The sequence below is a fragment of the Procambarus clarkii genome, chromosome 54, assembly GCF_040958095.1.
Source record: "Procambarus clarkii isolate CNS0578487 chromosome 54, FALCON_Pclarkii_2.0, whole genome shotgun sequence".
In the NCBI taxonomy this organism is placed as follows: domain Eukaryota; kingdom Metazoa; phylum Arthropoda; class Malacostraca; order Decapoda; family Cambaridae; genus Procambarus; species Procambarus clarkii.
Genome location: NC_091203.1, coordinates 13,233,609 through 13,251,511, shown reverse-complemented (window position 1 = coordinate 13,251,511; position 17,903 = coordinate 13,233,609). Strand labels below are relative to the sequence as shown.

At 36.3% G+C, this 17,903-nt stretch overlaps 3 protein-coding genes across 3 annotated transcripts; 1 reads left to right on the top strand and 2 right to left on the bottom strand.

The window, feature by feature from the left end:
- Positions 1-2,684: 2,684 nt before the first annotated feature.
- Positions 2,685-3,253, bottom strand: LOC138352679 (uncharacterized). Its single transcript, XM_069305255.1, has 2 exons — positions 3,242-3,253; positions 2,685-3,065 (listed from the first exon to the last, which is right to left on the bottom strand). Exons 1-2 carry the CDS (start codon positions 3,251-3,253, stop codon positions 2,685-2,687), a joined length of 393 nt encoding a protein of 130 aa, XP_069161356.1.
- A 6,280-nt stretch (positions 3,254-9,533) lies between these two features.
- LOC138352678 (uncharacterized) lies at positions 9,534-10,102 on the bottom strand. Its single transcript, XM_069305254.1, has 2 exons — positions 10,091-10,102; positions 9,534-9,914 (listed from the first exon to the last, which is right to left on the bottom strand). Exons 1-2 carry the CDS (start codon positions 10,100-10,102, stop codon positions 9,534-9,536), a joined length of 393 nt encoding a protein of 130 aa, XP_069161355.1.
- A 3,756-nt stretch (positions 10,103-13,858) lies between these two features.
- On the top strand, positions 13,859-14,427 carry LOC123752730 (uncharacterized). Its single transcript, XM_045734755.2, has 2 exons — positions 13,859-13,870; positions 14,047-14,427. Exons 1-2 carry the CDS (start codon positions 13,859-13,861, stop codon positions 14,425-14,427), a joined length of 393 nt encoding a protein of 130 aa, XP_045590711.2.
- The last annotated feature ends 3,476 nt before the right edge of the window (positions 14,428-17,903 follow it).

Sequence of the window (17,903 nt, the reverse complement as noted above, 5' to 3'; positions counted from 1 at the left end):
ATATATATATATATATATATATATATATATATATATATATATATGTCGTACCTAGTAGCCAGAACTCACTTCTCAGCCTACTATTCAAGGGCTGATTTGCCTAATAAGCCAAGTTTTCCTGAATTAATATATTTACTATAATTTTTTTCTTATGAAATGATAAAGCAACCCTTTTCTCTATGTATGAGGTAATTTTTTTTTTATTGGAGTTAAAATTAACGTAGATATATGACCGAACCTAACCTAACCTATATTTATAGGTAAGGTTAGGTTAGGTAGCCAAAAAAAGCTAGGTTAGGTTAGGTTAGGTATTTTAGGTAGACGAAAAAACATTAATTCATGAAAACTTGGCTTATTAGGCAAATCGGGCCTTGAATAGTAGGCTGAGAAGTGCGTTCTGGCTATTAGGTACGACATATATATATATATATATATATATATATATATATATATATATATATATATATATATATATATATATATATATATATATATATATATATATATATATATATAGTATATATTTAATGAATGTATATATATATACATTCTTTATATATATATATATATATATATAGTATATATATAATGAATGTATATATATATACATTCTTTATATATATATATATATATATATATATACATATATTAGTATATTTTGGTAGCAGTCTTTCCTGTAGACATATATTATTAAATTTGACCGAAAAAGTAAGATTAATAATTCTAACACGAATTTTCTCAATCTTTCGTACATTACGCTTCACTGTTGGAGGTAAATTAAAAATCACTTCTCCAAAATTCATTTTTATTTCTAGTCTGACGCGACACGGGCGCGTTTCGTAAAACTTATTACATTTTCAAAGACTTCACAAATACACAACTGATTAGAACTTGCAAGTTCTAATCAGTTGTGTATTTGTGAAGTCTTTGAAAATGTAATAAGTTTTACGAAACGCGCCCGTGTCGCGTCAGACTAGAAATAAAAATGAATTTTGGAGAAGTGATTTTTAATTTACCTCCAACAGTGAAGCGTAATGTACGAAAGATTGAGAAAATTCGTGTTAGAATTATTAATCTTACTTTTTCGGTCATATTTAATAATATATATATATATATATATATATATATATATATATATATATATATATATATATATATATTTATATATATATATATATATATGTCAGACCACGGAGGAAAAATGAAACAGGAAATTTCCTTAAGTACTTTCGTATATTAAATACATCTTCAGAAGGTCCTTCTGAAGATGTATTTAATATACGAAAGTACTTAAGGAAATTTCCTGTTTCATTTTTCCTCCGTGGTCTGACATTGTCACATTCTTAATCACGTGTTTATTTTCGTGATATACACACATATATATATATATATATATATATATATATATATATATATATATGACAATGTCAGACCACAGAGGAAAAATGAAACAGGAAATTTCCTTAAGTACTTTCGTATATTAAATACATCTTCAGAAGGTCATTTTACAGATCGAGTGATGGGTATAAATAGGCAGGAGAGAGTGGTGAAGTAAGGTGAGGTACAATACTTGGACAACGCAGACGGCCCATTGGCCCATCAGATGCACCCAATTGGCGCATCCGATGTAGCCCAATGGCCCATCTGATACAGCAGACATACAAGCATAATACATAGGTAATTATAACATAAAGAGGTAAATATATACAATAAATTAGTGAGACAAATGTTTTTCAATGATCCTACTTAAATCGCCCTTTAGCTGATCTATTAGAAATGGATCTAAGTTATATAGACCACTGCTAATATTCAAATTACTTTCTTTGGTGATCTGTATCAAAGCAGATTCAATTATGTTTCTGTTATAGGTGCTTTTACAATTTGTTATTGAAGAAGCACTCTCCCAATCAATTTGGTGAGCTTTTTCTGACAAATGCACAAACAAAGCATTAGACAATTGGCCATGTCTTACAGAGTATTTATGTTGCGATATTCTACATTTTAAATCTTTAGATGTTTAGATGTTTAAGAGCCGATCCTTCCATTCATATAACAAAGGCTGATAAATCCAGCAGTATTGTTATTTTAAACAAGGAGGAATATATTTCGAAAATGAATGATCTCCTCCTAGATTCTTCAACGTACACTAAGCTTAGGAAAAATCCTCTTGAGGACATCATCAAGTTCTTCAATAGTAGCTTGAGGAAGTTGTTAAGTATTTTCTCTATAAAATTAATTTATTACATACATCTTTTTTCATCAATATTATTGACGGACGTTAATATATTCTTCCAGATATATTAACCATATCAACATTAAACATCTTAACCATGTCAAGCAACCGGAAACACATTGAATCGTTTTCATCGTTATGATACCACTATGATATTAATGATGCAAATGATAATTAATAATAAACTTAACAATTATTATATAGATTTATTTCTTTGCTGTACAACAGAACACTCAACAAAATAACATTAAACTTGTTGAATAATTTAATGCATATTTCAGCTCATTGATGTCATAATGATAGTAATCCTGGCGATGAGTGTGATCTTTGCAATTGTTTGTCATGTAGGCCTCGTAGTCTGAAAATTATTGTTGAGATGGTTTACCATATAGTTTGATTTCCCATAGACCTAAATGTAAGTAGAGATGGTGTCATTTAGGTCAGCAGAAATCTAGTAATAGTGTTGACTATAATAGTTTAGTGGCCGGTAACCATAATTAGAGAAGACTGAGTAGGATGGTTCAGGATCTGCAGACCTCTTGTAGAAATGTCGGCGATAACTATGACGGGGAGCGTAGTAGAGAGGATACGATGGTTCAGGCTCTGGTTCGGCAGACCTCTTGTAGTAATGACGATCATAACCATGTCGAAGGCCGGAGGAATAAATTGGGTATGATGGTTCAGGCTCTGGCTCGGCAGACCTCTTTCCATTGTGGTAACGGTGACTGTATGCTGGGTAAGCACTACCGTAATTGCTCGTCACGTAACTGGGCTCTGCATCTCGCTTCTCAATCTCAGAAGCGCAAGCGGCAGCCGCCAGGATCACAAGCACCTAAATATGAAAAATCACACGTACAGTCATATAATATTTAGCAGTAAAGTACTATATTTTCATTCGCGTAAATGAAATATTCTTCGAAAAGACTACTACTTTCCTTGATATTTTATGTAATACATTACATTAAATATTAACCAATATCAGAGAGTCCGATTGTTAGTGCAACTTACCAAGAGCTTCATGGCTGAAAGTTGGTTAGCTGTGGCCACAGCTGAGCGAGTGTGTCTTGCAGCAGTGATGCCGGGCTTTTATACCGGAGAGTCTTGAGTCCTTGAATCGTATCTCAATGTTATAGTGACGTTCCACTGAGAAAGCTGTAATTAATATGTTTCTTATCTCTTTATTTTATTTTTTTTCCATATATAATAAATTACATATTATATTATAAGATTTTCCTTTAGGTTAACAAATATAAAACCCTAGTTAAATGTTAAATATTAAATATTTAATGTTTTACTTTTCGTTAAGACAATGCACTGTTTACGATTCCTTGTTAATCTTAGCAAGTACTGCATACTTGGTATATACAGGGATAGTTTACCTTGGTAAATATTTCCATACTGAAATATGATTAGTGGTTGGCAAGTAATCTCATGTTGTAGCTTTAGTACTTCCCTCGGTTTAAAAGTCTTAAACCTAACTTTATTCCAACATGTGCTAGACTTTTCAAGTAATGTAGTGTTAGGCAAATGTAAATTTGCGCCAGATATTCGTCTTTTTTAAGAATGACGTATATTGGCGACTTGTCACCTCTCCTGACAACTATCTCCTTGTTCTCACGAAGGCTTTTAGCTGCCGCTTTGAGCTCGGGGGACAGTATGGTGCTTCTGTAGTTGCCTCGATTCTTTCCTCCTTCCGCAATAAGTTCTGCTTGTAAGGTATCTTTGGTAGTGACCTTCTTTTGTGTCTCGAGGTCGAATATGTCGTCCAACAGAATTTCCAACTCCACTTTCCGGGCCATCTCACTCGGTCTGGACATAACGTGACAGTTTATACCTAGATTTAGGAGAGTGACTTGGTCCTCAGTGAGGTTAATTCCTGCAAGGTTCAGGAAGCCATCTCTTGGTCGTGGAATTGCCATAGGTCCTCCATATAACGTTGTTAGTTTCTTGATGATCCTTGTTTCAGTGCTGAGGTGATGTCGGTGTGTGAGGTAGTCGAGATGTTGTTCAATGCGGGTACGGAGACTTTCGTCGATGTTGCTATTTCTCCATTCGTTTGTAGCATGAAGTAGTTGCGTTTTGTTGTCTTTGATTTCATTTTCTGCCTTGTATATCTGATCACGAATCAGATCCTGGCGATATTTTACCGTGAAGGCTTGATTCCTTGCTGCTAGGTCGTGCGTTTTAATATTAGTATATTTTGGTAGCAGTCTTTCCTGTAGACATACATTATTAAATATGACCGAAAAAGTAAGATTAATAATTCTAACACGAATTTTCTCGATCTTTCGTACGGTTCTTTTCACTGTTGGTGGTAATTCAAAAATAAATTCTCCAAAATTTATTTTTATTTCTAGTCTGACGCGACACTTGAGCGCGTTTCATAAAACTTACTACATTTTCAAAGACTTTAGTTTACACATACACAACTGAATAGAACTTACACAACTTCGATTTCTTTATATCTACATTTGAGTGAGGTGGATGGGGTGAGGTGGTATTAATAGGGTATTAAATTCCTAAACACAAGACAGAACACGAAACAGTCTTTGAAAATGTAATAAGTTTTACGAAACACGCTCAAGTGTCGCGTCAGACTAGAAATAAAAATGAGTTTTGGAGAATTGATTTTTTAATTACCACCAACAGTGAAATGAAATGTACGAAAGATGGAGAAAATTCGTGTTAGAATTATTAATCTTACTTTTTCGGTCATATTTAATAATATATATATATATAAATAAATAAATATATATATATATATATATATATATATATATATATATATATATATATATATATATATATATATATATATATATATATATATATATATATATTAATAGGGAAGGGAGTACCACCTCTGGCTGGAAGAACGGGGACCCATAACCTCGGAGGAAACCACACATAACGCATTGGAGGGAATGTAGGTCCCCTCCAATACAGTTTGTGTGCATTTCTCCTACCACCCCCTTCCTTTTTTTTTTTTGTTCTTTATTGTGTATTTAAAGGTTACAAAACATACAAGACAAATGCCTAAAGGTTATGGATCTCTTGAAGCTCCTCCGCTTCCGGACAGGAACCGAGGACGCAGCAAGCATTTCCCCTCTGGATCGCCACACTGAGACGCTGAAACAAAACACTGGAAGCTCTTGGGTATCTGGTGGCGTCAATGAGCTTGGAACCTAATTCCTTGAGAAATCCCAAGGCACTCTTGCCCCAGGGGCCATGCGTCTGAGACGCTATGGGAACAAAGAGGTATTGACCTTCCAGTCTCCTGTACTTGAGTGATTTTGCTGTTTCCCTGTGGTTGGCCGCCCCACCTGCGTGATCAGCTCCGAAGTGTACATAGGTGTCAGCCAAGGTGGATACACACGTGTAGTCCCACACCAACTGTCTACCCTCCTTCCAGGAGTATATGGTGATGCCATCAGGGCGAAGTGCAGGGAAATCCAGGTTTTGGACACCTAGGATGCGTGGTTCTCTCTCCGCTGGGCACCTAGCTCAGACGAGGTTTCTCCTGATGATGTCATTGACCTCTTTGTGTCTTGCATGCCAGCTCTTTGTGCTTCCGCAATGCAACCCATGCAGTCCGTATTGGTCTGCTTCCACTCTGTTGCAAATACACTTGTATTCAGTGTGAATTGGGGCACCAAGAGGGAGGGCCACTGCTACACGAAGGGATTCTGGATCTAGGCGTGTGCCCATTGCTGACATGGGTACTGCCAGGAGGAAGTCTCCTGCATGGTTGGCACGCACTGTCTGACACGGGTTTTCTCCTTGTCTGATGTTGCGACGCTGAGCATGGCATCAACTACTTTTTCCACTACAGGGTGGTCCCAGCCGGATTGTTTGTGTTGTTTTGTTGGCTCAATAATGGTTGCTGGGGCTGCAAGAACATCCCACTGATATGAACATTCAGTGAAAGCAGGATCGTGTATTCTTGCTGAATCTCTCAGTATCAGTATCAGTATATATATCAGTATCAGTATATATATCAGTATCAATATATATATATATATATATATATATATATATATATATATATATATATATATATATATATATATACAAATATATATATATATATATATATATATATATATATATATATATATATATATATATATATACATATATATATATATATATATATATATATATATATATATATATATATATACATATATATATATATATATATATATATATATATATATATATATATATGTATATATATATATATATATTAAATATTTATATATACATTTATATATAAAATATCCCAGAAGTGACTCGAACCCATACTCCCAGAAGCAACGCATCTGGTATGTACAAGACGCCTTAATCCACTTGACCATCACGACCGGACAAAATGAGGTGATAGCCGAGGCTATTTGAACCACCCCACCGCCGGCACTCGGATAGTTATCTTGGGCATAGCATTTTACCAAATCACCTCATTCTTTGGGGCAACACGTGAGGAACACAAATGCGAACAAGCCTGAATGGTCCCCAGGACATATGCAACTGAAAACTCACACCCCAGTCTGGGGTGTGAGTTTTCAGTTGCATATGTCCTGGGGACCATTCAGGCTTGTTCGCATATATAAAATATATATATATACAATAATATTAAACATTTTGTTTGACAAATTAACTGCGGCACGAAGCCATCAGAGCTAAATTTATCTCAAAGGCGTCAGTGAAATCTTCTGTGTTGAGGCGTGATGGTCACACTTGATACAAACTCCTGAATTTCCTACAATTCTTGAAACATAGTATTTATTGTTATTCTCATGCGTATCCTGACAAATTCTGAGTAACTATACTTAATGTGTTATAAAACTCCCTTTAACACTCATATGAACAGTTATTTACTATTCAATACTTATTATGTTCTTTTAATCTATTATCCACATTTTTCCTCTCTTTAATTTATACGCTATATACTGCATCTTGAGGTTATCTTGGGCTGATTTCGGGGCTTAGTGTCCCGAGGCATGGTCCCGGACCATGCCTCCTTTTTGTTGTCATTGTGGCAGCATGTTTACTCACAGCATGAGTGGCGCTAAGCACTGTTCCTGATATATGTAAATGAACTTCAAGAGGGAAAAGCTTCATTCCTTTCATTATTTGCTGATGATGCAAAAATTTTAAAGAGGAAAAGGACGGCGGAAGATAATATGAGGCTCCAAGATGACCTAGACAGATTGAATGAATGGTCTAACAAATGTCTACTAAAGTTCCACCTCGAGTAAATGCAAGGTCATGAAACTATACAGTGGAAACAGGAGGTCAGACACAGGATACTGAATGAGAGATAAAGTCATTCATTAAACGGACATAGAGAAAGATCTAGAAGTTGATGTTACACCAAACCTAGTCTCCTGAAGCCCACATCAAGAGAATAACATCTGCGACGTATGCGAGACTATCTAACATCAGAACTGCCTTCAGAAACCTGTGTAAGGAATCATTCAGAACTCTCTATACCCTATATGTATGACCAATCCTTGAGTATGGGGCCCCAGCATGGAGTCTGTACCTTGTCAAGCAAAAGACGAAGCTGGAAAAAGTTCTGAGATATGCCACTAGGCTAGTCCCAGAACTAAGAGGCATAAGTTACGAGGAAAAGCTGCGTGAAATGAACCTCATGACACTGGAAGACAGAAGAGTAAGGGGAGACAAGATCACTTCATACAAAATTCTCAAAGGAATTGACAGGGTTATCTTGAGTTGATTTCTGGGCTTTAGTGTCCCCGCGGTCTGGTCCTCAAACAGGCCGCCACCTCCAGGAAGCAGCCCGTGACAGCTGACTAACTCCCAGGTACCTATTTACTGCTATGTAACAGGGGCATAGGGTGAAAGAAACTCTGCCCGTCGTTTCTCGCCGAAGCCCGGGATCGAACCCGAGGCCACAGGATCACGTGTAAAGCGTGCTGTCCGCTCGGCCAACTGGCTCCATTCGGGTAGATAAAGATAAACTGTTTAACACGGGTGGTACACGAATAAGGGGACACAGGTGGAAACTGAGTACCCAAATGAGCCAGCCACAGGGACATTAGAAACAACATTTTCAGTGTCAGGGTAGTTAACAGATGGAATGCATAAGGCAGTGATGTGGTGGAGGTTGACTCCATACAAAGTTTCAAATGTAGATATGAAAGAGCCCAGTAGGCTCAGGAATCTGTACACCAGTTGATTGAGAGTTGAGAGGCGGTACCAAAGAGCCAGAGCGTAACCCCCGCAAACACAAATAGGTGAGTACAGTGAACTAGCCCTCGTGGGCTGATATAAATTTTTTCGTCTAAAATTGTCAGTAAATATATTTCATCAACACTCAGAATACTCTACTTATAAACTAATATCACTTTAACCTTGCATTAATGCGAGTCTTAGTAAATATTATCATATATTACCCATATTTGCATCAGAGGAAAGAACCGACAATATTTATAAAATGGATGCTTTGGCTCGGCGAGTCGTGGCCCCTTCCCATCCAACTCTATTCCTTCCAGCTAACGTCTGTATAGAGTATACATAAAAAAAATATATTTTTTTATTTTATTTATATATAAATATTTAATTTTATTTAAATATAAATACATTTAAATATTAAAAATATTTAAATGCTGACATCTCAATCTGAACTTACTGTATTGCATTTGATAGGAAACTGTTATATAGAATTTAGTTTTTTCAAAATGTTATTAGACATGTAGTGTGTATTTAAAATATACGTCTATACATCGCATGCCTCCTAAAGCAAGCATACAATTTCCACGCAAATCGTTTCATAGGTTCAGTACCAAATCGCAATATATACAAGTATTTTCTCTATAAAATTAATTTATTACATACATCTTTTTTCATCAATATTATTGACGGACGTTAATATATTCTTCCAGATATATTAACCATATCAACATTAAACATCTTAACCATGTCAAGCAACCGGAAACACATTGAATCGTTTTCATCGTTATGATACCACTATGATATTAATGATGCAAATGATAATTAATAATAAACTTAACAATTATTATATAGATTTATTTCTTTGCTGTACAACAGAACACTCAACAAAATAACATTAAACTTGTTGAATAATTTAATGCATATTTCAGCTCATTGATGTCATAATGATAGTAATCCTGGCGATGAGTGTGATCTTTGCAATTGTTTGTCATGTAGGCCTCGTAGTCTGAAAATTATTGTTGAGATGGTTTACCATATAGTTTGATTTCCCATAGACCTAAATGTAAGTAGAGATGGTGTCATTTAGGTCAGCAGAAATCTAGTAATAGTGTTGACTATAATAGTTTAGTGGCCGGTAACCATAATTAGAGAAGACTGAGTAGGATGGTTCAGGATCTGCAGACCTCTTGTAGAAATGTCGGCGATAACCATGACGGGGAGCGTAGTAGAGAGGATACGATGGTTCAGGCTCTGGTTCGGCAGACCTCTTGTAGTAATGACGATCATAACCATGTCGAAGGCCGGAGGAATAAATTGGGTATGATGGTTCAGGCTCTGGCTCGGCAGACCTCTTTCCATTGTGGTAACGGTGACTGTATGCTGGGTAAGCACTACCGTAATTGCTCGTCACGTAACTGGGCTCTGCATCTCGCTTCTCAATCTCAGAAGCGCAAGCGGCAGCCGCCAGGATCACAAGCACCTAAATATGAAAAATCACACGTACAGTCATATAATATTTAGCAGTAAAGTACTATATTTTCATTCGCGTAAATGAAATATTCTTCGAAAAGACTACTACTTTCCTTGATATTTTATGTAATACATTACATTAAATATTAACCAATATCAGAGAGTCCGATTGTTAATGCAACTTACCAAGAGCTTCATGGCTGAAAGTTGGTTAGCTGTGGCCACAGCTGAGCGAGTGTGTCTTGCAGCAGTGATGCCGGGCTTTTATACCGGAGAGTCTTGAGTCCTTGAATCGTATCTCAATGTTATAGTGACGTTCCACTGAGAAAGCTGTAATTAATATGTTTCTTATCTCTTTATTTTATTATTTTTTTCCATATATAATCAATTACATATTATATTATAAGATTTTCCTTTAGGTTAACAAATATAAAACCCTAGTTAAATGTTAAATATTTAATATGTTTTACTTTTCGTTAAGGCAATGCACTGTTTACGATTCCTTGTTAATCTTAGCAAGTACTGCATAATTGGTATATACAGGGATAGTTTACCTTGGTAAATATTTCCATACTGAAATATGATTAGTGGTTGGCAAGTAATCTCATGTTGTAGCTTTAGTACTTCCCTCGGTTTAAAAGTCTTAAACCTAACTTTATTCCAACATGTGCTAGACTTTTCAAGTAATATAGTGTTAGGCAAATGTAAGTATTTTGACCAGACCACACACTAGAAATTGAAGGGACGACGACGTTTCGTACATTTCGTTAAATTTCTTTCATCCTAAACCTGCTTCCAACACTAGTAGCACTGTACTATGCCTTCCCTTCATATCTTAACTCAAAACTTTTACCAATACCTTTCGTCCTCTTGACATTAAACTCGCCTTTCGACAAACTAACACACTTTGTAGCAATCTAGTTCACACTGCTCCTCCTGCTTCTAATGCTGCTGGTGTCTACTCTATTTCCTGTTCATCTTGTCCTCTCCAATACTTTGGCGAAACTGGCTGTACACTGTATGACAGACTTAAAGAACACAAGAGAAGTGTTAAGTCTGCAGACACTAACAATGCTCTCTTCTGCCATGTGAGGGATTCTAATCATCCCATTGATTGGTCTTCCTCCAAAATAATCTTCCCTGCCTCTACTCTACACAGACGCCGTCTTGTAGAATCGGCTCCTATAAACAATGTACCCAACATGAACTTGAGTCCTGGCTTTGTTGCTGTGGACTCTTCCCTTTCACAGTATATACTCAAATGCACTAATCTTTCTAACAAACGTGACTTAACATAAGCTTTCCCCCTTCCATTTCTTTCTTTCTCTTTCCTTTTCTTTCTCTCTTCTCCCTTTTTCTGTTCATTGTCTTCTCTTACGCTCCCTTGCTATCCTCTTCTTATTCCTATTACTATCTCCTTCGGTGGTTATAATAGGAGCTGCCTCGTATGGGCCAATAGGCCTGCTGCAGTTCTCATTACTACTATCCCCTTCACCTGACTTTCCTCCTCAGCTCTCTCTTGCCTATTTATTGCCTGCCCCTACCTCCTCATCACAATCGACTTGAGAATGGTCCAGGACGGACCGAAACGTCGTCGTCCCTTCAATTTCAAGTGTGTGGTCTGGTCAACATACTTCAGCCACGTTATTGTGACTCATCGCCTGCAAACGTAAGTATTATTGCGAATTTGGTAATACACTTTAATAAGATTTACTGACTGCATTAAAATATTTTTTTTATTAATTCCAGGTTTTACTGTTTCTTTGAATTACTTTTCAAGTAATTAAAATGTAATTGTAAATATTTTCTAATTAATTTGAATTAATTAACAAAAATTAAATTACTAATTTTATTAGGTAATTTATAATCGTTTAAATTACCAATCAAGTTCAATCAATGTGAGCTTTAATATACCAATGTGCTTTAATATACTTACTAGTCTCTCTCATCTTATTTTTTTCTTTCTTGCAATGTATCTGTTATGATTTTATTAATTCCGCTAGAATTTACCTACTTAAAATTATCTGTTAGATTAGGGACCTGCCCGAAATGTTGCGTGTACTAGTGGCTTTACAAGATTGTAAATACCATGTTATGTATTCTCACAAACCCAATGTACCTTCTTGTTTATACATAAATAAATATATAAGTAGCACGGGCTATGGTAAGCAAGTTGAGGACTTACCTGGCACAGGAGCGGGGCAAGTAGCACGGGCTATGGTGAGCCCGTTGTGGACTTACCTGGCACAGGAGCGGGTCTGTAACTTATCCAAACAATGATTGTTGTTTGTGGTTTTAGATTCAGCTACTCAGAACAAAAGTTCCAAGTAGCACGGGCTATGGTGAGGCCATAGTGAAATTACCTGGCACAGGAGCGGGGCTGTGAAAAAACAATCATGGTTGTAGCTGCTTTTATAGCGTGAAGTCAGGTGTCTTGGGGAGATGTGTATACATTGGGTAATAACTTCTTTGTTACATAATCGCTCATCACATCTGGTAACCACTACTCTCAGGAGATACTGTTAATAATTTAAAGAAAACATAAATACTGCTATATGTTCATAGTTTAATATCCGTTATAAAAACATATTACAGTTATTTACAAACTACTGAGGTAGTCGATGAGATTGAATTTGGGGTCTCTATTCATGCGATGTAATTACATCGCATACAATTTATTTTATTATGGTATTATTTTATACACATTTCAAACTTTATTTCAAACTTTATATATGCAGAGAACCTTGTAATGAACAAATCCACAAGGTCCGTGACGAGGATTCTAACCTACGTCCGAGATCATCCCAGACGCTGCCTTTATCGATTGAGCTACGACATTGTCTAAAAGAGTTGAAACCGAAGTTCTACTGAACTTACTGGATCCTGTAGCCTCTCGGAGACACAAAACAGGGTTGGCGTTTTTCTACGTTAACATATTGCTAGCTTTGTACTAGCAATTTATTGCTAGCTAGCATATACTATCAAATATGTATGTAGTTGATGAGAGTAGATAATCTCCAGAAACATTCATGAGCTCATAAAAGTTTATAAATTTCATATTATGAACAATAAATAGAGATATATAGATAAATTCAAGTTAATATAATTAATTATTGATTTTTAAATCAATAACTTAATATAATTTATATATAATTTTATTACATATAAAAAATTGATATTTAGTTTTTAATTATAAAAAATGAAATCATTAATTTAATTAACTAAATTAATTAATAACATTATAATTTATAAATTGCCTAATAAAATTAGTAATTTTTTTTGTTATTTAATTCAAATTAATTAAAAAAATATTTACAATTAAATTTTAATTACTTGAAAAGTAATTCAAAGAAACAGTAAAACCTGGAATTAATAAAAAAAATATTTTAATGCAGTCAGTAAATTTTATGAAAGTGTATTACCAAATTCGCAATAATACTTACATTTGCCTAACACTATATTACTTGAAAAGTCTAGCACATGTTGGAATAAAGTTAGGTTTAAGACTTTTAAACCGAGGGAAGTACTAAAGCTACAACATGAGATTACTTGCCAACCACTAATCATATTTCAGTATGGAAATATTTACCAAGGTAAACTATCCCTGTATATACCAAGTATGCAGTACTTGTTAAGATTAACAAGGAATCGTAAACAGTGCATTGTCTTAACGAAAAGTAAAACATATTAAATATTTAATATTTAACATTTAACTAGGGTTTTATATTTGTTAACCTAAAGGAAAATCTTATAGTATAATATGTAATTGATTATATATGGAAAAAAATAATGAAATAAAGAAATAAGAAACATATTAATTACAGCTTTCTCAGTGGAACGTCACTATAACATTGAGATACGATTCAAGGACTCAAGACTCCGGTATAAAAGCCCGGCATCACTGCTGCAAGACACACTCGCTCAGCTGTGGCCACAGCTAACCAACTTTCAGCCATGAAGCTCTTGGTAAGTTGCACTAACAATCGGACTCTCTGATATTGGTTAATATTTAATGTAATGTATTACATAAAATATCAAGGAAAGTAGTAGTCTCTTCGAAGAATATTTCATTTACGAGAATGAAAATATAGTACTTTACTGCTAAATATTATATGACTGTACGTGTGTTTTTTCATATTTAGGTGCTTGTAATCCTGGCGGCTGCCGCTTGCGCTTCTGAGATTGAGAAGCGAGATGCAGAGCCCAGTTTCGTGACGAGCAATTACGGTAGTGCTTACCCAGCATACAGTCACCGTTACCACAATGGAAAGAGGTCTGCCGAGCCAGAGCCTGAACCATCATACCCAATTTATTCCTCCGGCTTTCGACATGGTTATGATCGTCATTACTACAAGAGGTCTGCCGAACCAGAGCCTGAACCATCGTATCCTCTCTACTACGCTCCCCGTCATGGTTATCGCCGCCATTTCAACAAGAGGTCTGCAGATCCTGAACCATCCTACTCAGTCTTCTCTAATTATGGTTACCGGCCACTAAACCATTATAGTCACCACTACTACTAGATTTCTGCTGACCTAAATGACACCATCTCTACTTACATTTAGGTCTATGGGAAATCAAACTATATGGTAAACCATCTCAACAATAATTTTCAGACTACGAGGCCTACACGACAAACAATTGCAAAGATCACACTCATCGCCAGGATTACTATCATTATGACATCAATGAGCTGAAATATGCATTAAATTATTCAACAAGTTTAATGTTATTTTGTTGAGTGTTCTGTTGTACAGCAAAGAAATAAATCTATATAATAATTGTTAAGTTTATTATTAATTATCATTTGCATCATTAATATCATTGTGGTATCATAACGTTGAAAACGATTCAATGTGTTTCCGGTTGCTTGACATGGTTAAGATGTTTAATGTTGATATGGTTAATATATCTGGAAGAATATATTAACTTCCGTCAATAATATTGATGAAAAAAGATGTATGTAATTAATTAATTTTATAGAGAAAATATTTGTATATATTGCGATTTGGTACTGAACCTATGAAACGATTTCCGTAGAAATTGTATGCTTGCTTTAGGAGGCATGCGATGTATAGACGTATATTTTAAGAACACACTACATGTCTAATAACATTTTGACAAAAACTAAATTCTACATAACAGTTTCCTATCAAATACAATACAGTAAGTTCAGATTGAGATGTCAGCATTTAAATATTTTTAATATTTAAATGTATTTATATTTAAATAAAATTAAATATTTATATTTAAATAAAATAAAAAATATATATTTTTTTTATGTATACTCTATACAGACGTTAGCTGGATGGAATAGAGTTGGATGGGAAGGGGCCACGACTCGCCGAGCCAAAGCATCCATTTTATAAATATTGTCGGTTCTTTCCTCTGATGCAAATAAGGGTAATATATGATAATTTTACTAAAGCTCGCATTAATGCAAGGTTAAAGTGATATTAGTTTATCAGTAGTGTATTCTGAGTGTTGATGAAATATATTTACTGACAATTTTAGACGAAAAATTTATATCAGCCGACGAGGGCTAGTTCACTGTACTCACCTATTTGTGTTTGCGGGGGTTACGCTCTGGCTCTTTGGTACCGCCTTTCAACTGTCACTCAACTGGTGTACTGATTTCTGAGCCTACTGGGCTCTTTCATATCTACATTTGAAACTTTGTATGGAGTCAACCTCCACCACATCACTGCCTAATGCATTCCATCTGTTAACTACCCTGACACTGAAAATGTTGTTTCTAATGTCCCTGTGGCTGGCTCATTTGGGTACTCAGTTTCCACCTGTGTCCCCTTGTTCGTGTACCACCCGTGTTAAACAGTTTATCTTTATCTACCCGAATGGAGCCAGTTGGCCGAGCGGACAGCACGCTTTACACGTGATCCTGTGGCCCCGGGTTCGATCCCGGTTTTCAGCGAGAAACGATGGGCAGAGTTTCTTTCATCCTATGCCCCTGTTACATAGCAGTAAATAGGTACCTGGGAGTTAGTCAGCTGTCACGGGCTGCTTCCTGGGGGTTGCAGCCTGGTTGAGGACCAGGCCGCGGGGACACTAAAGCCCCGAAATCAACTCAAGATAACCCTGTCAATTTCTTTGAGAATTTTGTATGAAGTGATCTTGTCTCCCCTTACTCTTCTGTCTTCCAGTGTCGTGAGGTTCATTTCACGCAGCTTTTCCTCGTAACTTATGTCTCTTAGTTCTGGGACTAGCCTAGTGGCATATCTCAGAACTTTTTCCAGCTTCGTCTTCTGCTTGACAAGGTACAGACTCCATGCTGGGGCCGCATACTCCAGGATTGGTCATACATATAGGGTATAGAGAGTTCTGAATGATTCCTTACACAGGTTTCTGAAGGCAGTTCTGATGTTAAATAGTCTCGCATACGTCGCAGATGTTATTCTCTTGATGTGGGCTTCAGGAGACTAGGTTTGGTGTAACATCAACTTCTAGATCTTTCTCTTTGTCAGTTTCATGAATGACTTTATCTCTCATTCAGTATCCTGTGTCTGACCTCCTGTTTCCACTGTATAGTTTGATGACCTTGCATTTACTCGAGGTGGAACTTTAGTAGACATTTGTTACAGCATTCATTCAATCTGTCTAGGTCATCTTGGAGCCTCATATTATCTTCCGCCGTCTTTTTCCTCTTCAAAATTTTTGCATCATCAGCAAACAATGAAAGGAATAAATCTTTTCCCTCTTGAAGTTCATTTACATATATCAGGAACAGTGCCTAGCGCCACTCATGCTGTGAGTAAACATGCTGCCACAATGACAACAAAAAGGAGGTATGATCCGGGACTATGCCTCGGGACACTAAGCCCCGAAATCAACTCAAGATAACCTCAAGATGCAGTATATATCGTATAAATTAAAGAGAGGAAAAATGTGGATAATAGAATAAAAGAACATAATATGTATTGAATAATAAATAACTGTTCATAAGAGTGTTAAAGGGAGTTTTATAACACATTAAGTATAGTTACTTAGAATTTGTCAGGATACGCATGAGAATAACAATAAAAACTATGTTTCAAGAATTGTAGGAAATTCAGGAGTTTGTATCAAGTGTGCCCATCACGCCTCAACACGGAAGATTTCACTGACGCCTTTGAGATAAATTTAGCTCTGATGGCTTCGTGCCGCGGCTAATTTGTCAAACAGAATGTTTAATATTATTGTGCTTATTTGAGATGGTCTGTAGAGACTTGCCGGAGAGGTTAGGGGTGTGGTAAGCAAATGTTTCTGGAAGGATGCATGGATGGGTGTTTATAATGTTTAGGATGGATGTGGTGAGATGAGCAAGTCCACAAGGGCCGTGACGATGGTTCGAGCCTACGTCCGAGAGAATCCCAGACGCTGCCTTAATCGACTGAGGCAGTCGATTAAGGCAAGGAAGCGTCTGGAATCCTCTCAGACGAAGGTTAGAACCCTCGTCACGGCCTTTTTGGATTTGTTCATTTGATGCATCATGCTATTGTGATTTCTGTGTGCGGTGGGGTGAGATTACGAGTGACACGAAAGTGGTGTTGGAATAGTGAGGATAATGTTAGGTAATGTAAAGGGTGTGTTAATGTGAGAGAGTGGTGAGAAATTGACGAAATGTGTAGGATGAGTGAGACATTGGGTAGCCATAATATTGGTGGGGCGAAATAGCCTATGCAATAGGTTTAGTATTCACCTAGTTGTGCTTGCGGGGGTTGAGCTCTGCTCTTTCGGCCAGCATTTCAACTGTCAATCAATCAACTGTTACTAACTACTAGGATTTTTCACACACACACACTCACACCCAGGAAACAGCCCGGAACAGCTATCTAACTTCCAGTTACCTATTTACTGCCAGGTAACAGGGCCACCAGGGTGAAAAAAAATTTCCCCATTTCTTTCTGCCTGGTCCGGGAATCGAACCATGGCTACAGAATTACGAGTCCTGCACGCTGTCCGCTCAGCTACCAGACCCGGGTGAGTGTGTACTGTAGTGTGG